The sequence below is a fragment of the Theropithecus gelada genome, chromosome 3, assembly GCF_003255815.1.
Source record: "Theropithecus gelada isolate Dixy chromosome 3, Tgel_1.0, whole genome shotgun sequence".
Classification (NCBI taxonomy): Eukaryota; Metazoa; Chordata; class Mammalia; order Primates; family Cercopithecidae; genus Theropithecus; species Theropithecus gelada.
Window position 1 is genome coordinate 163,079,956 of NC_037670.1, and position 24,548 is coordinate 163,104,503.

General features: G+C 36.6%; 1 protein-coding gene across 2 annotated transcripts in view; it reads left to right on the forward strand.

Moving 5' to 3' along the window:
* TRIM24 (tripartite motif containing 24) overlaps positions 1-20,521 on the forward strand; it is a 127,025-nt gene extending 106,504 nt beyond the window's left edge. For both annotated transcript variants that reach the window (XM_025380553.1, XM_025380552.1), the window contains exons 11-19: positions 2,510-2,683; positions 5,193-5,328; positions 8,103-8,175; positions 9,129-9,297; positions 10,781-11,109; positions 12,119-12,251; positions 13,297-13,371; positions 15,061-15,210; positions 15,951-20,521. In XM_025380553.1, coding sequence (XP_025236338.1) covers positions 2,510-2,683; positions 5,193-5,328; positions 8,103-8,175; positions 9,129-9,297; positions 10,781-11,109; positions 12,119-12,251; positions 13,297-13,371; positions 15,061-15,210; positions 15,951-16,160 — 1,449 coding nt within the window. In that variant the 3' untranslated portion in view covers positions 16,161-20,521. The remainder of the gene's footprint in view (positions 1-2,509; positions 2,684-5,192; positions 5,329-8,102; positions 8,176-9,128; positions 9,298-10,780; positions 11,110-12,118; positions 12,252-13,296; positions 13,372-15,060; positions 15,211-15,950) is intronic.
* Positions 20,522-24,548: the final 4,027 nt, after the last annotated feature.

The following is a 24,548-nucleotide window of genomic DNA, read 5'->3' on the forward strand; positions in this document are numbered from 1 at the left end:
GTGTTAGTCAGGATGGTCTCAATCTCCTAAACTCGTGAGCCACCATGCCTGGCCTCTTTTTTTTTTTTTAAACGGAGTCTTGCTCTGTTACTCAGGCTAGAGTACAGTGGCATGATCTCAGCTCACTGCAACCTCTGCCTCCCGGGTTCAAGTGATTTTCTTGCCTCAGCCTCCAGAGTAGCTGGGATTACAAGTGCCCACTACCATGCTTGGCTAATTTTTGTATTTTTAGTAGAGACAGGGTTTCACCATGTTAGCCAGGCTGATCTCGAACGCCTGGCCTCAGGTGATATGCCCACCTCAGCCTCCCAAAGTGCTGGGATTACAGGTGTGGGCCTGTAATCCCACCTGTAATACCTGGCTGTATTATTTATATTCTTAATGTCTTCAGGTAAAAATATTTTCTGTGTTTTACATTATCCTAAAGTGAAAGTTATCACAGTGTTTTTTCTTCTCAAAGCTCCTGTGACAACAGCCTGTCTAGCTGATTGTAGACTGATTTTGGTTTAATTTTTTTCTCCAAGACCAAAATAAAAGATGATGCAATTTTCATAATTCTGTAACATTCATTTTAATAAAATCATTTTAATATTCTAAAAGTATTCACATTCTGTGTCTATACATATGTTTGTGTAATCAATTTGGCTTTGCTATATCATCACCAAATTCTCTTAAACAATATTTTAATTATTTAAAATAAAATTCATACCAATTATTTCATCATTTGAAGGAAAGTAAAAAGCTTCAGTTTGGCCTTAAATTCTGCTTATTTACCTAAAAATTTTGTGGCACTTAGTCTTTTCACATCTCACTTGCCTCAGCTATAAAATGAGTATCTTGCAGAGTTAATGTTGAGAGTTTATTCTAAAGTATACACAAGCACCTAGCACATGCTCAGTACTCACATGTTTACCTCTTCCCTATTTATTATATTTTAATGAGTAGGCACTCTAAATATGTTTTTTAAAAATGGTTGTTGACCAAAATTGTAAACATGAATGAATAAGTGAACAAGCCAGGAAAAAATCTAGTGGGAAATTGATTTTAAGTAGTAGATGAGTTTAAGAAATTAACATGTACTCATACAGTGGAATACTTTTCAGATATTAAGAAAATGCAATAATCTAGATATGATTTTCTGAGTATGTGAGGAAAAGCATGTTATAGAATTTTTGTGAGGTGTTATCTCATTTGTGTGTGTGTTTTCCTCCAGCCTCATCATGTACATAGAAAAAAACCTGAAACGATCCACCAACTAACTGATTGTTCTTGGTAGAGGAGGAGGAAAGGGGGCATAGGGGTAGGGAATATGAGGGAGGAGTAGGTGGTAAAGAGGACATTCATGTCCAACTATGTTTCTGTATGTAGTTTTTACAGTGGAATATATAAATTAGGTTTTTCACAATTAAAATGTTTCAGACACTGTCTCTCTATATAGTGTTGTTCATTTATGAATGACCATGTTTGGAAAATACAGCATCTTGCAATATTCTTATTTTTCTTTTCCCAGCATGAAAATTTTCAAACATAATACAAATTGAAAGAATTATATAGGGAACATTTTGTTCTGCTTGCCTTATTACGTATTTATTCCTTTGTCCTTTCATCAAGTCATCTTTTTTTTTTTTTTTTTTTGAGGCGGAATCTCGCTCTCTGTAGCCCAGGCTGGAGTGCACTGGTGTGGGGTCTTGGCTTACTGCAACCTCTGCCTCCTGGGTTCCAGTGATTCTCCTGCCACAGACTCCCAAGTAGCTGGGATTACAGGTGCCCACCACCACGCCCAGTTAATTTTTGTGTTTTTAGTAGAGATGGAGTTTCACCATGTTGGCCAGGCTGGTGTTGAACTCCTGACCTTAAGTGATCCACCCATCTCGGGCTCCCAAAGTGCTGGGATTACAGGCATGAGCCGCCATGCCCAGCCTATCATATTTTTCAATAGGTTTTGAGTAAATTGCAGACAGCAGCATGCTTCACTTCTATATACTTCAGCAAGCCTATCATCATCATCTTAATGTGTTTATCTCAGCAGGAATGATAGTACTTTCCTCGGATATTTATCAAGGCCTAATTAATCTCTTTATATATGAGATAGAGGAATATAAAATCCCGAAAGTACCAGTCTGTAGCTTATTGTTTTCAGGTGTTTCAGATAGGGATAGAAGAAATGTATGTTTTCAACCCTCCATCTTTAACTTGAAGTTGCTATGTATATATTTACTTTTTTTTTTTTTCCAGTACGTATAAACCTGCCAAGATTGGGTACTGTGATTTTCTGGTATATACTAACTGTTGTCTTCCAGTAAAAATCAGTGCTTTTTACTGTGTGTTGTTTTTTTTTTGACAAGATTAATGAAAATTATATGTACTTGTACAGTCTTTCCCTGTCCCATTCTCCCTCCATGTAAATTACAGTTGAACTCTTCTACTTCATTTTGTGTGAGTGATTAGATAGACTTTGTATTTTATAAGCTTGTTGATAGCCTTTGTTCTTCCCTTCTTGTTACTGTAGTGGCAGATCAGCAGTGGACAGGGAACCCCATCAACTACCAACAGCACATCCTCTACTCCTTCCAGTCCCACAATTACTAGTGCAGCAGGATACGATGGAAAGGCTTTTGGTTCACCTATGATCGATTTGAGCTCACCAGTGGGAGGGTCTTATAATCTTCCCTCTCTTCCAGATGTAAGTAGACACAAAATTTATACCAGCATCTGTTGAAAATTGTCCACTGGGTACAGTGGCTCACTCCTGTAATCCCAGCACTTTGGGAGGCTGAGGCAGATGGATCACTTGAGGTCAGGAGTTTGAGACCAGCCTGGCCAACATGGTGAAATCCTGTCTCTACCAAAAAATACAGAAATTAACCAGGCATGGTAGCACACGCCTGTAATCCCAGCTACTTGGGAGGCAGAGGCTGTGGTGAGCCAAGATCATGCCACTGCACTCCAGCCTAACAGAGCGAGACCCTGTCTCAAGAATGAAAGAAAATTGTCAGTGAATTTGGATCTGGTAGAAGGCATGAATTTGTTGGATTATAGGTTGTTTGTTTTTACAAGTTAATTTTAATCCTTTAGAATATTACAACGGTCGTAAAAGTAAAAAGATTATGAACATTGGACACATAATGACTTTCAAGCCACCAGAGTTAAAGGTGTTTGTAAATGAGTGATTATGGTGAGGGATCATGGAATCTAAGCTGGGAAAGGAGAAAAGTAAGGACATGGAAAGATATGCTGGGAAGTTGAATGGCCGGACATCAGAAGAGATGAAAACAAGTTTAATAAGAGAAATCCTGTTAGATCATACTGACAAGTGCAAAATTACCTCTGGTTTATATTACATGTGAATTAACTCACTCTCCAAACTCTTTGTCAGTATGACTTTTTGTTATTTATTATATTTTTAAATGATTTTTATTTTTAATAGAGATGGGGGAGACTCCCTATGTTACCCAGGCTGGTCTTGAACTCCTGGGCTGAAGGGATCCTCCCGCCTGGGCCTCCTAAAGTGCTGGGATTACAGGCATGAGCCACCACACCCAGTCAGTTTGACTATTCCAAAGGGAGAAATTCTACATTCTGTAGACATATCTCTATATATAAGTTGATTCTGTGTTTGATCCTTTTTTTAATCTAAGGTTAGATAACCCACTGTCGTGCACATACACATACGCAACCTAACGTTAAGAAGCTTTTAGGAAATATCGTGTACTCTGTACTTGGATTGAATTACCTATAAGATTGTGAAAAGAACTTTTTTATTTTCATTATTTAATTTGTTTTTCAAGTTGAGATCAATTAATATTTCCTAATAGTTGCATTGTTAATCTTACCAGAGTCATTCCATTTTTAAAATAGTTTTGTATACTTTAAATGAGTAGGATACATATATTTTTTCATGTATGGATGGTTCATAGGAAACCTTATATCTAATCCCTATAGTTTTATTTGGTTTTTAGGATTATCCCACAACATAAACAACTTTCCTTGTATTAAGTTCTCACGAATTTAGTCATTCTAGTACTTTTTGTACTCTCTGAAAAATATTGGCCAAGTATTGCCAAAAGAATATTAAAACAAAAATGACCCTGTGTATTAACCACCCAGCCTGATTTCCCCCGCCCCCGAACCCACAGGAAGTAAAATTCTTTCTGCTTTTTCCTCTGCAGATCTCATACAGGTGAACCTTTTTCCACCAGCCTTTCTTACCTGAAATTCCTCTTATGAATTACAGAATAAACTAAAATGAGTGACTGTTTTCTCATTTCTCCCAAAGGTGCTTCATAACTAGTACCATTCTAGGTGCATAAGCAAGAAATTGATTAATTATATACAAACTGTGCCCTATGGCTGTAGGACTTAATTATCTTATAGAATCCTGGATGAACAAGAGTAGAACTATGTTAAAGAATTGAACTGGATTTTAAGCCCAAAGACATTGGTGGGAAATTTGGTATATGTAGGCATGAAGGAATTTTTGTGCCTAAAGCAGTAAACTCTTACTCATTAGGGATTTATAAGTATTTTTGCCTGGCAGTGGATAAGGAAAACAGTGTTATTTGTATTCCTGTTATATTAAAGCAAGAATCTTTAGGGTTCATCTTTTCTCCTACAAAACAAGAGTAATGTATTCAGTGAGGTTAGTGCTATAGATATATGGACTTCATCTATCTAGCACATACCCAGAGTATCAGTTGCTAAAGTATCCCTTTCAGAGGGTCCACTAGGTCCTATCTATGTGAGGCTAGATTTTCTTCATATTTTTCAAGCAAAACTATACACCACAATAGATTGAATGCTGTTTAGGGAGACATTAAAGAGATTTGCAAGAAATGTAAAATTGTGATAGTCTTCTCACCAAGTTTATGTTTTTCATATGGCAACCTTTTGTCATTTCTTTATAAATTAAGAATTTTTTTTTCAATTTTTAAGAGTGTGAATGACATGATACTCCTTTTGACTCTTGTTTCTGAAATACTGTCCTCAATATTTTACTAAAGTGAAACACTAAGATAGTGAAAATCTTTATTCAAGGTTGTTTATGGGGAAAATATCTGTTAGAACTTCTCAAATGTGGTATCTATGTTTTGTTATTTGATAATAATTAAGTTATTGAAGCTTTCTTATAAATTTAAAAGTAGTTTTTAACTTGCAAAGTCAGAATGCCCTGAAATAATTTCTTTTCTTGTAAGATTGACTGTTCGAGTACTATTATGCTGGACAATATTGTGAGGAAAGATACTAATATAGATCATGGCCAGCCAAGACCACCCTCAAACAGAACGGTCCAGTCACCAAATTCATCAGTGCCATCTCCAGGCCTTGCAGGTAAAGTGGGCTGCTTTTGATTTTTGTGAAAGTTTTTCTAGTTTTCACTTAACTTGGAATAAAAAATTACCCCTCTTCCCTTTCTTTTTTGTTGAATGCTTAATCTGAGTTTTTCACTATGTAAAATTAGTACGCTTTCAAAGAAAACAAAGGTTAAATTTCTTTATCCTTTCTTTCGGGTCACAGTCTCACTCTGTTGCCCAGGCTAGAGTGCAGTGGTGCGATCATAGCTCACTGCAGACTTACTCCTGAGCTCTAGCGATCTCCCACTTCAGCCTCCTGAGTAGTTGGGACTGTAAGTGTGCTGCTCTACCAAGTGTGGCTAATGTTTTTTGTTTTTTGGTAGAAACAGTCTTGAACTTCTGGCCTTACGTGATCCATCTGCCTTAGCCTCCCAAAGCTTTGGGATTACAGGCATGAGCCATCATACCAGGCCTTCTTTACCTTTTCAATTTCAACAGAACTTCCCACCATTATAGTACTTCCAGGGGGAAATTGGTGTTATCTTCTCTCTTATTGATAAGTTGCGTGTGATGTGATCTTTAAGATGTAATTTGCCTAGGGTCAAAATGTATTAGTAACAATAAGTAGAAATATCACTCTTTTGGTGATTTGTTTGGTGTTTAATTGTGTTTGTGAATCTTAACATACCTACTTATTTCCTCTGAGAGAAAAACTCTAATATTACTTCTGAGGACATAGGTACCTTAAACCAAAATATGAAAAGAGTCACTCCCCAGTCACATGAACACAATTTAAATGGGGATGCCTATTTTAAACAAACGTATGACAAAATATGGCAGAAAAACTGTTTATCATATGACAGGTTTATACAAATAAGGAACATATGTGGTATTGCCAAAGGACATGATGAAGTAGATAATTCCCTAAAGAGGAAATACATTTATCCAATATAGCAGATGAGACAAAAATGTCATTCTTACTAGTGGTCATAAGAAAAATCAAAACAAGATAGAATTTCTAAGTTACTGAATTAGCTAAGATTTAAATAATAAAAATAGTCATTGAGAATGTGAGAGGTACTCTCATACATAGGTGGAAGGGGTATGAGTTGGCAAAACATTCCTGGAAATCATCATAGCAATATTACTAAAGTTTACATTTATCTAATACTGTACTGTGGGCCAGACTGTGGGCAAAGTACCTTATATGTATTACCTAGTAGGATATTTGCTTCAAGGGGCTTGGGAAATGTATGTACCCTTGAACCCAGTAATTTCCATTTTAATACCCCAATTATAAGGAAATAATTAGGAATTGGATAGGCAGAACATATTTATTAATATTTATATTACTATTTATTAAAGCATTATTTGCAGTAGTTAAAATTTTGAAGCAGTACCCAAATATAAGAGAATAAAAATAAATTAGAATGTACTTACTTGTAAACAGAATATTATTTAGCTATTCAAACAATGCTCATATGGAGTTTTTAATGGCATGCTCATGGAATACTGTTTAGTGAAAACAAGTATACAGAATCATATAAAAGATGTAAAAGTATGTTTAAAACTGGAAAGAGATATATCAACCTTAGCAGTGTTTATATATGGATGGAGAAGTTATGGGCTACTTAAATGTTATATCTTTTTATAGTTTTCAACTATTCTAAAATGAAGCATGTATTCTTATATTATCAGAAGATTATAAATAGCCATTGTTTTGATTGATTTTGAGGCAGGGTGTTACTCTGTTGCTCAGGGTGTAGCAATCATGGCTCACTGCAGCCCAAATGCTTGGGCTCTAGCGATCCTCCTGCTTTAGCCTTCCCAGTAGTGGGGACTACAGGTAGGTGCCACCAAGCCTGGCTAATTTTGTTGTTGTTGTTGTTTTGTTTTGTTGTTGTTGTTAGAGATGGGTCTTTGTTGCCCAGGCCTTTTGTTTTATTTTTAAATGAAATTCTCCAGAGTTTACAAACCAATGAAATGGATTTTTTCCTCTTCATTTTATCAGCCATATCCTGTTGTTCATCAAACCTTTTAGAACTTGTCACTTCGAAATTGTTTTCTGCTTCCCACTTGGATTGTATTCCTACTGTTACTGTTTAGTTTGGGCCTTCATCAGTTCAAATCAAAATTATTTACAGCAGTTTTCCTTCTTTCTTGGCTGCTTTTAATTAGATCTTCCTTGTTACTGTCTACACTACCACCAGAGCATAGCTTCTTAATCTTTTTAGGGCAGTAGTCCAGAATCCCTCTTTTGCTTATTGCCTCAAGTCTGAACCCATTGATCTGACTTTGTGCCTTCCATTAGTTGGTCTCATTTTGTTTACTTGGTTTTCTTTTTTGAACGCCTTTTCTATCAGCCCGTACCACCTTTCATTGTCTTCTGTAGCTTCCGCTGGCACTAGGGTCTCACTGAGATCTTACCCCTGTTACTGTAACACAGAAAGACTTGGCAATGTTTGGAGACGTTTTTGATTGTCACACCCCAAGCTGGGAAGTATAGAGAGATGCCACTGGTATCTAATAATTGGTGGAGACCAGGGATGTTGCTAAACATCCTAAAATGCAGAGACATTCCACCACAACAAGGAGAATTATCTGGCCCAAAAGTCAATAGTGCAGAGGTTGAAAAACCCTGCCAGTGTAACAGGCTGTAACCGACTGCTGAAAATTCAGCAGCTACTTACTGTTTCATATAATTTAATCATGGTTCCCAGTTTCAATGTAGTGCTAAGTGAACACATTCAATAGGACTTCAATGCATAATTATTCATTCGTTTTATGAATGTATGATTTCCCCCTCCTCAGGACCTGTTACTATGACTAGTGTACACCCCCCAATACGTTCACCTAGTGCCTCCAGCGTTGGAAGCCGAGGAAGGTAAACTGACTAAACCATATTTTCTAGTACATAAAATCTCTAATTAGATTTCTCTTGCCAGTGTTCAACATGTTTTGATACTCAATATATTTTGAACAATTTCCTTTATCTTTAATTAAAATTTTAATAAATTAGTTAAGGGATTAACAAAAGTACAAATTTACCTTTGAAGATAGAAGAATATTTGTCTATATGTTGAAAATAAGAAATGTTTGATATTCATATAATAGCAAAGAAAACATAAAAATGAATAGGTATAACACAGTACACTATATAGAAACACAAACTTAGGGAAAAGATAAAATTTTATGCTAATTTGATCTCTAATGACTAAATATTGATTCTACTTTAAAATAAATGAATATACAGTTATTGAAATTCTATTTTAAGCAACTGCCCTCCTCTTCCCTGCATTATGCCTGAAAATTCCTCCTAGTGAACCCAGTTCTTACTTTCTTAATCATATGGAAGAATTGTCTGAGGGAGAAAAGTTTGCCTTTAATCCCATGAGAACATAGTAAATATCTGTAAAAGGTTTTTGTCCCACTACCTTCTTTAAATAGCATTGTTTAAATAAATGATTATTTCATTGTCTTCACCAAAGTATTACTTTGCTACTGACTAGAGAAGGAAATGAGAAAGTCTAAAATCAGATGCCAGTTCTAAGATACTAAATTTGGTTGCCTAATTGTAAAGCCTCAGGTTTTTAAAAGTTTAGGTTTATTGAAACATCTTTCCAGATATATAACTATTTAGATAGGTTAATATGTAAAACATTTTTATCATAAATGAAACTTGCATATAGCAGTTTCGTTAGGCATCATTAATTGCCGATGTAACATACTTACTGTTGTGAGGATACAGTATTATTTTAGAAAGTTGTTGTTATACTTTTTAAGAGGTATTCAGCTTAACATTCTTAGATTGCTTTTTCTTCTGTCTCATACTTACAGCTCTGGCTCTTCCAGCAAACCAGCAGGAGCTGACTCTACACACAAAGTCCCAGTGGTCATGTTGGAGCCAATTCGAATAAAACAAGAAAACAGTGGACCACCAGAAAATTATGATTTCCCTGTTGTTATAGTGAAGCAAGAGTCAGATGAAGAATCTAGGCCTCAAAATGTAATTATGAATACTTGCAATATTATTCCTATGCATGGTGGGTAGGGTGAGAGAAACTCTTAAATAGCTCTTAGGAGTTTTTTCTTTAATGTTATATTTAAAGGGATTTAAAGACAATTTGAGGGAATCTCTCAGTAAATTAAACAAAAAGACAAAGATGGAAAAACAGGAAAGTTTTAAAAAATCAGAGGCTCAAATATGGAGACTGGGCAGCTAAAAAGAGATATTCTCTAACCAGAGTTTTATACCCAGGCAAATTATCAGACATGAAGATTAAACATTTTTGTGCAAGTTCTCAAAATAATTCTTAAGTACTTATTCTCAGGAAGATATTTGATAATATGTATCATCAAAAATATAGTAAAACAAGAAAGAAGAAGATACAAGATTCCAAAAATGGAATCTGACACAGAAGAAAAAGGCAACCCACAGTACAGCAGCAGCAGCTTGTGCAGTAGTCTCTAGCAGAAAGACATAGGACTCCAAAGGGAGAAAAATGCTTCAACAGTATTGAGAATCTCCTGCTGGAGATTGTGAGAATCACATAGAAATAGGTACCTGAAAAAATAAGGTAATTACAGAGTCTTAGTAAAAACAAAAAGTTGTACATGAGTACAAAAAAGTTGTACCTGAGTACAAATGTAACGAAAAACTGTGACGCAATCAGGATATAACCTAAATATGTATGCATTTAACCAAAAATTGTGATTTTCAGAATACTTAACCAGTACAGACAAATACTAATCAGTTGGAATAGATACTGGCGATAAATAGTTACACCGGTACCTACCAACTAAAAAAAGCAATGCTTAATAAAAACTAAGTTAAAGGGATGAGGTGAATGGTGGTGGTGGTTTTGTGTGTGTCTGAATGGAAGGACAGGGTTGGAGAGTCAGGATGTAAAAACCTAATCTCCTGATCTTCACTAGCAAGGATTATAGATGTATTGCAATCTTTAACAGTCATTTTATTTAGGAATATGGAGGTAGATGGCAGAAGAAAAAGCTAGGTTTGAAAATAGTACTTCTAAGGAATGAGTGCTTTTAACTATATCTACATTTATTACCTTGAAGTTTTTGAAAACATTTGAAGGAGACTGTTCTTGTTATAGATTTGAAATTTTTACCATCCTGGGCTTCAACAGAAAGTTTAGATTCATCTTACAATTTGTGTATCTTAGGTATAATTTGAATGAACAGCTCCAGTGAGGTGTATATATAGGTCATGTGACTGACTTCCACACTACCCAACCCATTCTCTAATTTCTGTAGCCATCCCCAGACTCAGATTTTTTTTCTCTATTTTGATATTTTTCAGTAGAGGTCCATGTCTTCTATACCAGTTAGCAGTAAACATATACTGTTCTCATGAAGATTCCTTTGAAGCAGCTAGGTGCTCACTAGAGAGTGGTCCTACAGCTCAGAATTGCATTAGTGATAAAATTTTTTAAACACCAGTTAAATATATATTTTTTCTACTACAGGCCAATTATCCAAGAAGCATACTCACCTCCCTGCTCTTAAATAGCAGTCAGAGCTCTACTTCTGAGGAGACTGTGCTAAGATCAGATGCCCCTGATAGTACAGGAGATCAACCTGGACTTCACCAGGAGAATTCCTCAAATGGAAAGTCTGAGTGGCTGGATCCTTCCCAGAAGTCACCCCTTCATGTTGGAGAGACAAGGAAAGAGGATGACCCCAATGAGGACTGGTGTGCAGTTTGTCAAAACGGAGGGGAACTCCTCTGCTGTGAAAAGTGCCCCAAAGTATTCCATCTTTCTTGTCATGTGCCCACATTGACAAATTTTCCAAGGTAAGATAGTACTTGCCTTCCCACATTCTTTTACTCTAAACTTCTGAAGATTACTTAAATGAAATTCTACTTGGCACAAATGTATACTCCAAAATCCCAGTGAATAGTCTAGGTTTTCCCATACCTTTCCGCTTATTCCTTGTGCTTCTTTCAAGAAATTAATCATTCAGCCTGAGCAACACAGGGAGACCCTGTCTCTACAAATTAAAAAATTAGCCAGGTGTGGTAGTGCATGCCTATAGTCCCAGCCACTCAGGTGGCTAAGGTGGGAGGATTGGTTGAGCCTGAGAGGTCAAGGCTGCAGTAAGCTGTGATTGCACCACTGCACTCCAGACTGGGCAACAGAGCAAGACCCTCTCCCTAGTCATTATAAAAAGAAAATAAATAACAGGCCCTTTAAATTATCACAAGGTGTCACCATAAGGAACAATGTCCTTAGGCATAACAGCTACCAGTTTATTATGTCTTTTTTCCAGGCATCAAACTGTATCATTTACAAGTATTTCAAGTAAATTCTCAAACCCTATGGGGATGATGATCATCATCCTGACCAAGATGGTTAAGAGCCATTGGGTTGATCTCTCAGTTCTTGGAAGGCTATACTTTTGAAAATTTAATTTTATAAACTTAGAGTAACAAGAACAGTACAAAGAGCTTTTCTGATTTCTGAATCCTTTGGAGGAAAAAAATTCAATTATGCCCTAGATAATGTGAGCCCTAGATTAATGTGTTAATTTGTCTAGGTGGTTTTTTTTGTTGTTTTCTTTTTCATATATGTATCTCACACCTTCTTAACTAGATTTTGATGTTAGGCCCTTGCATTATATTTCTGCTGTTTCCTCTCAGCATGGTGCAGTATACCTAGTGGTATGTGGTAAATGCTGAGTGATAAAATTCATGCCAGATAAACAGTTCTGTATCATAGATGTCATGGAGGAGGTGGGAAAGGGAAATAGTGAAGAGAGGAAATGATGCATTAGAAATTCAAAAGTACATTGTCCCCCTACAGTGGAGAGTGGATTTGTACTTTCTGCCGAGACTTATCTAAACCAGAAGTTGAATATGATTGTGATGCTCCCAGTCACATCTCAGAAAAAAAGAAAACTGAAGGCCTTGTTAAATTAACACCTATAGATAAAAGGGTAAGTCTTTGAGCATTTCCAACCTAGCATGTTAGACAATTTTTTGGTAAGATGCATTATTGTACTGTGGTGCCTTTCATCAGAGAGGTGTATATCCATCCAGATTTTATACTGATCCTTTTTATTTAGGAGTATTTTTTTTTTTTTTACAAAGGTATAACTTTCTTTAAATTAAAAAAAAGTCACAGAATTTTGTGTGTGTTTTATAGAAGCTTATTGTACCTGAACAAGATGGAGTATGTAGCCTAGACTTTTAAATTTAATCTACCTTAAGTAAATTTCTATTTTGTTTTATTTCTACCATAGATAAGTTTTTTTCTCAGAATTGCCACCAAGGAGCTGGGTTTTTTCTTTACTCTTCCTGGAAATAATTCTTTTTTTTTAACCGAATGGGACTAGACTTATGCATCAAAGCCAACTGATACATTTAACTGTAAATAACATTTACAGCTACCAAGTCAACACTTTGTTACCAAAAAAACGCCTTTGCTAAATTATTAAATAGAACAATCAATATGAAAGTTGTCATGCAAGAGGGAACGTGCCCATTCACTGCCAGTACTACTCAGTGGTTACTGGGATAAACCCATAAGCAGGGAAGTATGAATAGCAGAGCACATGGTTGGACCTTCTGCATGCAGAGAGGTGCCTTAGGTCTGTATGCACATTGAGAAGGTCCACCTCCAGTTCTCCTGAGAGACATATGTTCTTCCTTTATGGAGTATTATTAATTTATAATACACAGACTGGAGCAATAAGTGCAAATTTATTGTTAGAAAACTTCAAATGGGTTTCTAGTGATTGTCAGTTCATTCAATTACAGGGCCTGCTCCCAAATATCATATATACCCTAAATTGTCAAGTAGTACAGTTCAGTTAATGATTGGGAAGGAGAACAAAACTCCAAGAATCAATAATTTTTTTGTATTTATCTGAGTTTAAATTTTTAGTTTGATACTTTGGAACCTCTGAGATTGTTATTTAAAATAAGCTGTGAATTCATTGTTTTATAATATTTTATCTGTTTTTATTTATTTTTGCTTAGAAGTGTGAACGCCTACTTTTATTTCTTTACTGCCACGAAATGAGCCTGGCTTTTCAAGACCCTGTTCCTCTAACTGTAAGTATTAATGTCATTTTGTGCATGTTTACACAGTGGAATGCTTTTCTGGAATTTTTATTTATGAGAATCTAGCTTATATACCATTTTCTAGTATTTTTTAATCTAAACCTTAAATCTTAATAATACATACTGAATGCTTTGATTCTATATAGGTACACTTTTAGTAAGTGGCCCAAAACTTGTGTTCATTTCTCAGGTATTCTTTCGTCTTTTCTCGTCTATTTTACTTAGTACTGGGGTGTTTGGGGTGATTTCTGTTAATTGTCTGTATCTCAGGAGTTTTAGGCATGTTTCCAAAGCTGTTGGAAAAAAACTTTGAAATAAAGACATCTCTCCCTGCTAAATTTTCCGTACTTATTTTTATTTATAGGTCCAGACTTCAAGTAAATGAGTAGACTTTACCAATACAAAAAAGTTGAGGTTCATATTGAAAGTTTGATGTGACTTTAATGCATAATTTTAGGGTGCTGGAAAGGGCCTGGTACCCCAAAAAAGTATTCTAATGTCTGAACCCAGGAGGCGGAGGTTGCAGTGAGCCGAGATCACGCCATTGCACTCCAGCCTGGGCAACAAGAGCAAAACTCTTGTCTCCAAAAAAAAAAAAAAAAAAAATTTAATTTGTTCTATAGTTTGATAAATCTCAGATTAGTACAAAGTTAGAAGAGTATCAGCTTAGTAAATACATTCAGCTGATAAACAGCTTCTTTCTTAAGAACAGGTTTGGAGAACCTGATATAGGAAATAAATACTTCCAGGGAGAAGGCTCTTTTGTACCCAAAAGAGGCAGGGTATTGAATTGTGCTTTCTGTTATCCTGGCTTAGAGTTACGTTATTAATATCAACAGCACTGACAAAGTAGCCCCCTTTTTCTTAATGAATATCATCTCATTTAGTCTGTACAAAATGTTGTGAGCTTGGCAGGATTATTCCTATCTGGAATATGAAGAAACTGAGGTTAAGTAACTTACCCAGGACTGTGATACTGAGCAGCAGAGCTGGGGATTAAACCCAGATTCGAAGTCCTTCTTCCTCTTTACCACATGTTATATAAATACATGCAGCAAAAACATGTCAGATTCTACTAGAAATGATATTATTTCTAGTAATTGCTTTTTGTTTAATAATGAAAGAAAATCTAGATGATTTAAGAGGGAATATGTGAAGACAAGTTTTTTCATTAAAAATAATTGGGACTGGGTGCAGTCGCTCATGCCTGTAATCCCAGCACTTTGGGAGGCAGATTGCTTGAACCCAGGAGTTTGAGACCAGCCTGGGCAACATGGCAAAACCCCATCTCTATAAAAAATACAAAAATTAGCCAGCTACGTTAGCACATGCCTGTAGCCCCAGCTACACGAGAGGCTGAGGTGAGAGGATCACTTAAGCCCAGGAGGCAAAGTGCAGTGAGCCGAGGTTGTGTCACTGCACTCCAGCCTGGGTGACAGAGCAAGACCCTGTCTCAAAAACAATAATTGGTTAAACTTCTTGGAAAAAGTAACACAAACCTTTACCAGTATGTATGTGGAAGGCAGTGGGCACTTGTAAACACTGTTTCTTTACTAATGACAGATAGCACAGAGAAAAGCAATGAGAACATTCTGAATTTTAGAGCACATCTCATAGAATATATTTAGGACAAGGTAGAATTTAGCTATTTATATTATAACATCTCATTTTTTTTTAAAGGTGCCTGATTATTACAAAATAATTAAAAATCCAATGGATTTGTCAACCATCAAGAAAAGACTACAAGAAGATTATTCCATGTACTCAAAACCTGAAGATTTTGTAGCTGATTTTAGATTGATCTTTCAAAACTGTGCTGAATTCAATGAGGTGAGGCTAGAGGAGGGGAGGGGCAGGAAGGAATAGCAGTGTGAAAATCATTTTATACTAAACACCGTGTCAACATAGGAGACCAAGATGTCTGAGTTAGAAAAAATTTCCAACTTTTCAGATCAGGGAATGCAGGAGAGAATTCAGATAACTCTATCCACATTTATATTCAAAGGTTTATTAGATGGTGATGGAAATGTAAATTACAGCTGATAACGGAAAGACAAAATATTTTTCTCTGACCTAAAATTATTCTTTATCATTCCCACCTTTATTTCTTATTTTTATGTTGATCTTGAAATATTAAGGATGTGGGCCAAATAGCTCTAATTTAAAAATTTCTCATCTGTCAGTTCATCTAAACATCTGTCAGACTTAGGACCTTTTGCTGCTACGTGGTTTGTTCTCTGTTACTCATTGTAAGAGTACTACATTTAATTTGTTCTAAAAATACCTGGTTCATGATCCTATGGTTATGGAATCCTAACTGATATATCTTTGGCAATACAGTCCTACCATTACCACCTTCTTTTAGAATAATCCAGTCTTTTACTTTTTTCCACACTTATGAATCTTTTATTTTAGCTGGCCTTCTGTACAGAGACTTTGTCTAGTCCTAGACTATTATTTATTTCAATGACTATGCATGAACATTTTTCAAAACAGCGCATTAATATATCTAATCTCACAAGTCAAAAATGTGTCCTTTCTTTACTCATATTTTTATTTTTACTCAACAGCCTGATTCAGAAGTAGCCAATGCTGGTATAAAACTTGAAAATTATTTTGAAGAACTTCTAAAGAACCTCTATCCAGAAAAAAGGTTTCCCAAACCAGAATTCAGGAATGAATCTGAAGATAATAAATTTAGTGATGATTCAGATGATGACTTTGTTCAGCCCCGGAAGAAACGCCTCAAAAGCATTGAAGAACGCCAGTTGCTTAAATAATATGCAGCACCACTAGCTTGTGCTGGTTTTTAGATTTTTTTTGTTTTCAAAAAAAACATTTGTCAGTAATTTAACATCACTACAAAGAAGAGTTTGTGACTACTCTGATCTCTGTTTTGGACGTTTACTAGACTTTGATTTCCTTAATAGCCCATTTCTGTTAACCTCTTATCACTAAGAAAGAAGGAGATGAATGGAAGAAAGAAAATGGAGAGAAGGAAAAAAGGATGGAAGAAAGAAGCATTGAAAACAAAGACATTCTTCCCCCTTCTTGGATTTTTAAACCACAATCTGGAGCGATAGCTGCTGTAGAAAGGAAATACTTTGTATGAACTCTTCAGTTGAAAAGTATATGTGGTTTGGATGTGTGCGTTAATTCAGTTTTAGAAATTAATACCACTACCCATGAATTATATGGCCTGACAATGTGAGTTAGGTGTACTGTACTAAAGAACAGTACTCCGCAAACATGGGTGGTAACAAGAGTTCCATCCCAGGAGGCCAAATGGTGCAACAGAAGGGTAGGTTAGATGCTATTAAGAAGGCACCTAATAGTACATCATGTAAGATGGCAACTGTATTAAAGAAAAATCTGGAAAACAAATGTTTGTTTGATTTTTTTGTTTTTATCTTGTCTGTAGAGGTGTTTGGTATAGCAGGTTTTCAAGGCCACTTTTTATACATTTCTAGATCTAGATTTTCAACTTCTTCCACTGAGGGAAGTATACACATTTGGTTTTGCTGTGTGTCTATGTGAGGTTTAACTGTACAGGTGATCCTTTTACAACAAGCCTCATTGTTTGCAGTATAGCTGTTAGTGGAACTATCCAAAATATAAATACAGCAGCGTGCACTGTATTTGATGTGAGGTTTCTTCATCTACTGGGCATTAAATATAAGTTCCTCTGAAAGGGACTCGTTTTTGTGGTTTTCATCTGTCTGTAATTTGGAATGAAAATGTGTTGTGGGATTTTGGGAGCAGGCAGTTGGGGGGAATTAATAGTGATTTTTTTTCCCTGAAGCATCTAATGTTTTTCTTTCGAGAGTCAGAACATCAAATTTAATCTTTGATCTGACTTCTGATTTTATTCTCCTGATAGAGATACAAAAGACCTATCTTCTGAGGACAAGCATATTCTTAATGTGCCAGACCTACCCGGTTCAACTGATCTAGATAGAAGAAAATTGCTGTGCCACTAATCCAGCATTTGACACAATACCTAAATGGTTTGCCGAAGTTAATCTTAATTTATAAAACATTAACTGGAGTAAATTTTTCTCCTTAGGATGATCGAATAAAAAGAGCTGACTTTAAAGAAGGCTATTATTTGCATTATATCACCTCCCATAAATTTAACATAGAAGACTTGGTTTTATCTACATGGCTTTACTTCTTAAAGTGGAAAATACCCTGTGGCTAATTCATTGAGTTTTCAGGTATTGCTAAAGATAAAATATAGGGAGAAAATAACTTGTTAGCAATAGCTTCCCGTTGTTTACATATAGGTCTTGTTCATAATATGTCAATTACGTATTGTTAAAAAGTCCTAATCGCTTTTCCAAATATGTGTTACATGGTAATGTTTGTCATTGTTGTTTTAAAGTTGCATTTGACATTTGTTCTCCAAAGAGTGTTTGAACAGATTTTGATAACAGTGCACACATCTTTTGTCTTTTTTTGCTCCAGCATTTTATTTTTAGCACAGCAGCTGTGGAGCTTTTGCTAATTATTTTATTGTTGGTATCTTAGAATACTGTTCGTCTGACAGTTTATTCTTCCATACTTGTCTCCCGAGTTAAAACAGTTAAATTATTTAACAACACAGTTAAATTATTTTGAGAATCATTACAAAAGGGAGTTAGAACTTGTCAGAGTAAAACTGTAATTTCCTAAATGTGACTAATGAACCCCCAACTGTCACTATTACATTCAGTGCCATATTTATCTTTCAAAACAGTATTTGTTTCACCCTAACCATCTTTGGCTGAATGAAAGGCAGTTGAGAACCATCTTTTCGTCATACATAATATATTAAAATATAATTATATTTAAAGTAAAGGTCTTGGGGCCGGGCACAGTGGCTCACGCTTGTAATCCCACCAGCACTTTGGGAGGCCAAGGTGGGCGGATCACAAAGTCAAGAGTTTGAGATCAGCCTGGCCAACATGGTGAAACCCCCGCTCTACAAAAAATACAAAAATTAGCCGGGGATGGTGGCATGCACCTGTAATCCAAACTACTCAGGAGGCTGAGACAGGAGAATCATTTGAACCCAGGAGGCAGAAGTTGCAGTGAGCCAAGATCTCACCATTGCACTCCAACCTAAGTGAGAGACTCAGTCTCAAAAACAAAAAGTAAAGGTCTTGGGTTTCTCTCTGTAAATAGCCCTTGTGTAATGGTCTTTAGATTAATATCCTTTGACTTTATTAATAAGTACCTGTGTGCCCAGGTGGATCTAAGTCATCCTTAAATTCTATTCAAATAGAAATAAACTATAAAATGAGCCTAACTATAACCTACACTCATTTATCAAGCATTCCCCCAAAAGTTCAGTGCGATTCAGGCACCCTTGACCTAAACTTGTACACTCCAATGTACATCTTTGATAAACTCTGGAAGATTTCCCTCTGGATTTGGGATCAGGAGCCCAGTGGGCCCCCATTGCTGAATGTTTACCACACCTTTGGCTAGGGCTTATGGATGAGCAGACTACGTGGAAGCTAGGATTTACTCAGTTCCACCTCACTGACAGCTTTTCTAGGGGCCAAGCAACTGACTTTCCTGCGTAAGGAAGCCCAAGTACTCGACCAGTGACATATATGGCCATTCGGCAAAAGTATAAATGGATGGATGTAGACCATATTGATTGTAGAATACATTTTAGATCAGTATCTGGCATTGCAATCATTTTGCCTTTTGAATTAACATGCCCTGCTTGTCTTTTCTGAATGGAAGGGTAGGAAAGTAGAAGGTACTAAAAAGGAAATGTAGTTTCTTTTCTAAGCTAAAGAACTGGCTTTACTACTACTATATTTTACTACCACACAGTAGTGTAGATGTAGTATAACTTGGTTAGGAATGCCTTCCCAAAGGTTACCTCCATAGTCAAAAGGGTGAGTATACAGCTGATTATTCCATTTATGAAACTGCATTTCAATATCCTATGCTGCTACTGTGCTTAGACACTTAGTTACATTTGAGTTCCAAGGAGAGAGAGTGAGAACAGGAACTCCTCTTGCTGAGCTCTGGTCCAAATTAATGTGAATGCCAAAAGTAAATTGCTGCATATGAATAAAAGGTTTTAGGTTTAAATTGAAGATATATTCATTTTAAGGTTTATATGTATTGGTTGTGAATGAGAGAAATTGAGTGATCTGATTGGCCATTAAAATTAAGGTAAACGGGCCAGGTGCAGTGGCTCATGCCTGTAATCCTAGCAGTTTGGGAGACCGAGGTGGGTAGATCACCTGAGGTCAGGAGTTCAAGACCAGCCTGACCAACATGGTGAAACCCCATCTCTACTAAAAATACAAAAATCACCCAGGTGTGGTGGCACATACCTGTAATCCTAGCTGCTCAGGAGGCTGAGGCAGGAGAATCAGCTTGAACCCAGGAGGCAGAGGTTGCAGTGAGCTGAGATCACACCATTGAACTCCAGCATGGGCGTCAGAGCAAGACTGTCACAAAAAAAATTATGGGGAAAGGCCACGCGGTGGCTCATGCCTGTAATCCCAGCACTTTGGGAGGCCGAGGCTGGTGGATCACCTGAAGTCAGGAGTTGAAGACCAGCCTGGCCAACATGGTGAAACCCCGCCTCAACGAATATACAAGAAAAGTAGCTGGGCATGGTGGTGGGTGCCTGTAATCTCAGCTACTTTGGGAGGCTGAGGCAGGAGAATCACTTGAACCCAGGAGGTGGAGGTTGCCGTAAGCCGAGATCACACCATTGCACTCCAGCCTGGGCAACAAAAGCGAAACTCTGTCTCAAACAAAAAAAAGAAAAGAAAAAGAAATTATGGTGACCACGCGTTCAACCATCTGATTTCTTACTGAAATTGAGCTCCTCCTTTTAAATAACCATTTATATATTTTTAAAAGTATTTTATAGCCCTATGTAAATTAATAGTTGATGTCTTTTTATAAATGTTTATTGCATATTCATCTTGAATGTGAATTTACTGTTGTAATTCACATACTGGTGTTATGTTTCTGAGTGAGAATAATGCTAGCCAATCAGATCACAGATTTTTCCCCATGAAGGTTTTACTTATTGAGAGGGACATCTGAGGTAGTAGTCTTCATTTTTAATTTTTGGGGGCAGATTGGTGCTTTGGTTTTAATAAAAATTAACTTTGATGGATTTTTACTGTCAATATTTTACCACAAGGATCTTTTAATGGAAAAATTACTGAATATTACTTCAGCAGAGTTCTAACTTCTTTGGGCCTCCGTTACTACTCCTGTTGTTCCCCTGGCTGTAACACTGATACATATAGGGGCAAGCTACTAGTCCATAAATAGCTGTAATAGGAAAACAGTTTTTTAAAATTCTAACACATGTATTTCACCGGCCTTAAAAGATTTTTTAAAAATTGACGGGAAGGAAAGCAGGTGGTAAATATCTTGGATTATTCTGCCTCATACCAGCCACTCCCAAACTAGAACCAAAGATGCCATGAAAACTTCTACTTGTCTGGAAGTTATTTGGGGAAGGAGGGAAAGACACAGAGTGGGGACTTTTGGGAGTCACTTTAAAAATTTAGCTATGTTAATTCCACTTGTAAAGTTTGAAAGGTTTTGATTCTCATAATTTCTGAGAATTACTATGTTTTAAATTTACTATTGGATATTTAACAGATCTTTCATGGGGCCAACCTATTTGCTTCCTTAATTTTCAAATTAAGTCCTAATTTGAGTCCTAATCTTTCCTTGTTAGTTGCAAGTTAAACATTTAATAAAATTATTTTCCCATGTTTCCACATGTGGTATGGAATAAAGGCTGTTTCAACATTCCCTGCAAGATACTTGGGAATATGGATTCTTTGCCTGTGTACTAATGCCTTTAACCCCAAGATAACTGAACCAGAAAATTCAGTCAGGAATCTTTCCATTGCAGATGACTGAATCCCAATTGCCATTGCTTTGAGGGAGAGGATAGAATATACAGATCAACCAGAGTTAAGCCCTCCTCACCTTTTAAATGAAAATGTACTGACCTAAGAAGTGGCATTTCTCCAAGGAAAAATCAGGGTGTTCTCTATTATTATTATTTTTTTTTAGGCAGGGTCTCCCTCTGTCATCCAGGCAGGAGTGCAGTGGGACCATCATGGCTCATTGCAGCCTCCATCTCCTGGGTTCTGGCGATCCTCCTGCCTCAGCCTCCCAAAGTGCTGGGATTACAGGCATGAGCCACCGCATTCAGCCCAGGGTGTTCTTAACAAGAAGCAAAAACAAACTAGGCCACCAAGTACCAGACTTTGACGGTGATGCTGGTTTATCTGACTGATCCTTTTAGGGATTTACTAATGAGGTTGTATGTTAAGAAAACCCAAGGTACAAAACAGTTCAAAATAAATATTTTGGCATTCATATTATAAAAGTTTTTGCAAAATTTCAGGCCAATATTCCTAATGAACAGAAGTGTGAAAATCCTCAGTAAAATACTGGCAAACCGAATCCAACAGTACATCAAAAAGCTTACCCACCACGATCAAGTCAGTGTCATCCCTGGGATGCAAGACTGGTTCAACATACGCAAATCAATAAACGTAATCCAGCATATAAACAGAACCAAAGACCAAAACCACATGATTATCTCAATAGATGCAGAAAAGGCCTTCAACAAAATTCACCAGCCCTTTATGATAAAAACTCTAGGTACTGATGAAACATTTCAAAATAAAAGCTATTTATGACAAACCCACAGCCAATATACTGAATGGGCAAAAACTGGAAGCATTCCCTTTGAAAATGCCCAAGAAAAGGATGCCCTCTCACCACTCCTATTCAACATAGTATTGGAAGTTCTGGCCAGGGCAACCAGGCAAGAGAAAGAAAGAAAGGGTATTCAATTAGGAAAAGAGTAAGTCAAGTTGTCTCTGCAGATTGTCATGATTGTGTATTTAGAAAACCTCATCGTCTCAACCCCAAATCTCCTTAAGCTGATAAGCAACTTCAGCAAAGTCTAAGGATACAAAATCAATCTACAAAAATTACAAGCATTCCTATACACCAATAACGACAAAGAGCACCAAATCATGAGTGAACTCCCATTCACAATTGCTACAAAGAGAATAAAATACCTAGGAATACAACTTACAAGCCATTATAGACTGCTTTAAAGAGACTCTAGAAGGCTGAACAGCAATTAAGAGAAAAAACATAAATGCATAAATGCATAAACCTTAGTTGCTTTCTATAGCATACATAACCTTAAGAGTTTAGTGTGCACAGGTGTGATGTCTTGCATGCATGGAATGGTTTCAAAACAAATAGCATGTAAGTAGAGGCATACAACAGAGATTGCAGTTTCAGTTCCAGACCACTGCAATAAAGCAAATATCACAATAAAAATGGTCACAAATAGTTTGGTTTCCCAGTGCTTATAAAAGTTATGTTTATACTGTAGTCTATTAAGTGTGCAATAGCATTATATCTAAAAAATCTACATACCTTAATTTTCTTTCGCCAAATAGCTTCTCACATATCTTAATTTTGAAATAATTCATTACGGAGAAGTGCAATCATCTAAGCCTTCAGCACGTCAATCTTTTGCTGATGGAGAGTCTAGCCTCAATATGGATGGCTGCTGACGGTTCAGAGTAGCAGTTGCTGAGGGCTGGGGTGGCTGTGGCAATTTCTTAATGAAGTTTGCTGCATCAATGGACTCTTCCTTTTATGAAAGATTTCTCTGTAGCACATGATGCTGTTTGACAGTATTTGACCCACAGTAGAATATCTTTCAGAATTAGAGTCAATCTTCTCAAACTCTGCCACTGCTTTATCAACTAAGTTCATATAATATTCTAAATCCTTTGTTGTCATTTCAACAATGGTCACAGCATCTTCACCAGGAGTAGACTCTACCTCAAGAAACCACTTTCTTTGCTCATCCACAAGAAGCAAGTCCTCATCTGTTCAAGTTTGAGATTACAGCAATTCAGTCACATCTTCAGTCTCCACTTCTAGTTCTCTTGGTATTTCTGTCACATCTACAGTACCTTTCTTCACTGAAATCTTGAACCCCTAAAAGTCATTTCTGAAGGTTCGAATCAATGTCTTTCTCACTCCTGAGTTATTCTGACTCTTCCCGTGAATCACAGATGTTCTTAATGGCATCTAGAATGGTGAATTGTTTCCGGAAGGTTTTCTGTTTACTTTGCCCAGATTCATCAGTGGAATCACTATCTGTGGCAGCTATAGCTTTATGAAATATATTTCTTAAATAATAAGACTTGAAAGTCAAATTTACTTCTTGATCTATGGTCTACAGACTGTGTGTTTTGTTAACAGACATTAAATTATCGAGATCTTAGGTGACTAGGTGCAATGTCAGTGAGCAGTAATGTTTTAGACGAAGTCCTTTTTTTGAACGATAGGTCTCAAAAAATGGGCTTAAAAAATTCACCATGCCGTAAACAGGTAATTCCATCATCTAAGCATTGTTCTATGTATAAAGTACAGGCAGAGTAGATTTAGCGTAATTCTTAAGGGCCCTCGAATTTTGAGGTCAATGAGCATTGGCTGCACCAGCTGCATTAGTCCCTAACAAGAGAGTCAGCCTATTCTTTGAAGCCAAGCATTAACTTGTAACTATAAAGTCCTAGTTGGCATCTTCTTCCAATAGAAGGCTATTTTATCGACACAAAAATCTGTTTAGTGTAACTACCATCAGTGATTTTAGCTAGATCTAAATAACTTGCTGTAGTGTCTCCATTAGCACTTGCTGCCTCACCTTGCACTTGCCTTCACAGAGAGGTAGGGTCTTGCTCTATGTTAGGTTTTGGCTTAAGGGATTGTTGTGAATAGTTTGATCTATCCAGACCAAACTTTCTCCACATTAGCAATAAGGCTGTTGTGCTTTCTTATCATTCGTGCATTTTACTAAACCAGACCCTTCAAGAACTTTGTGCATGCACAACTTGGCTGTTTGGCATAAGAGGCCTAGCTTTGAGCCTGTAGCTTTCAACATACCTTCCTCACTAAGCTTCATCATTTGTAGCTTTTGATTTAAAATCAGAAATGTGCGAGTATTCCTTTCACTTGAACATTTACAGGCTATTGTAGAGTTATTTGGCCTAATTTCAATAGTACTGAGTCTCAGGGGATAGGAAGGCCTAAGGAAAAGGAGAGAGAAGGGGGAACATCCAGTAGGCAGAGCAGTAAGA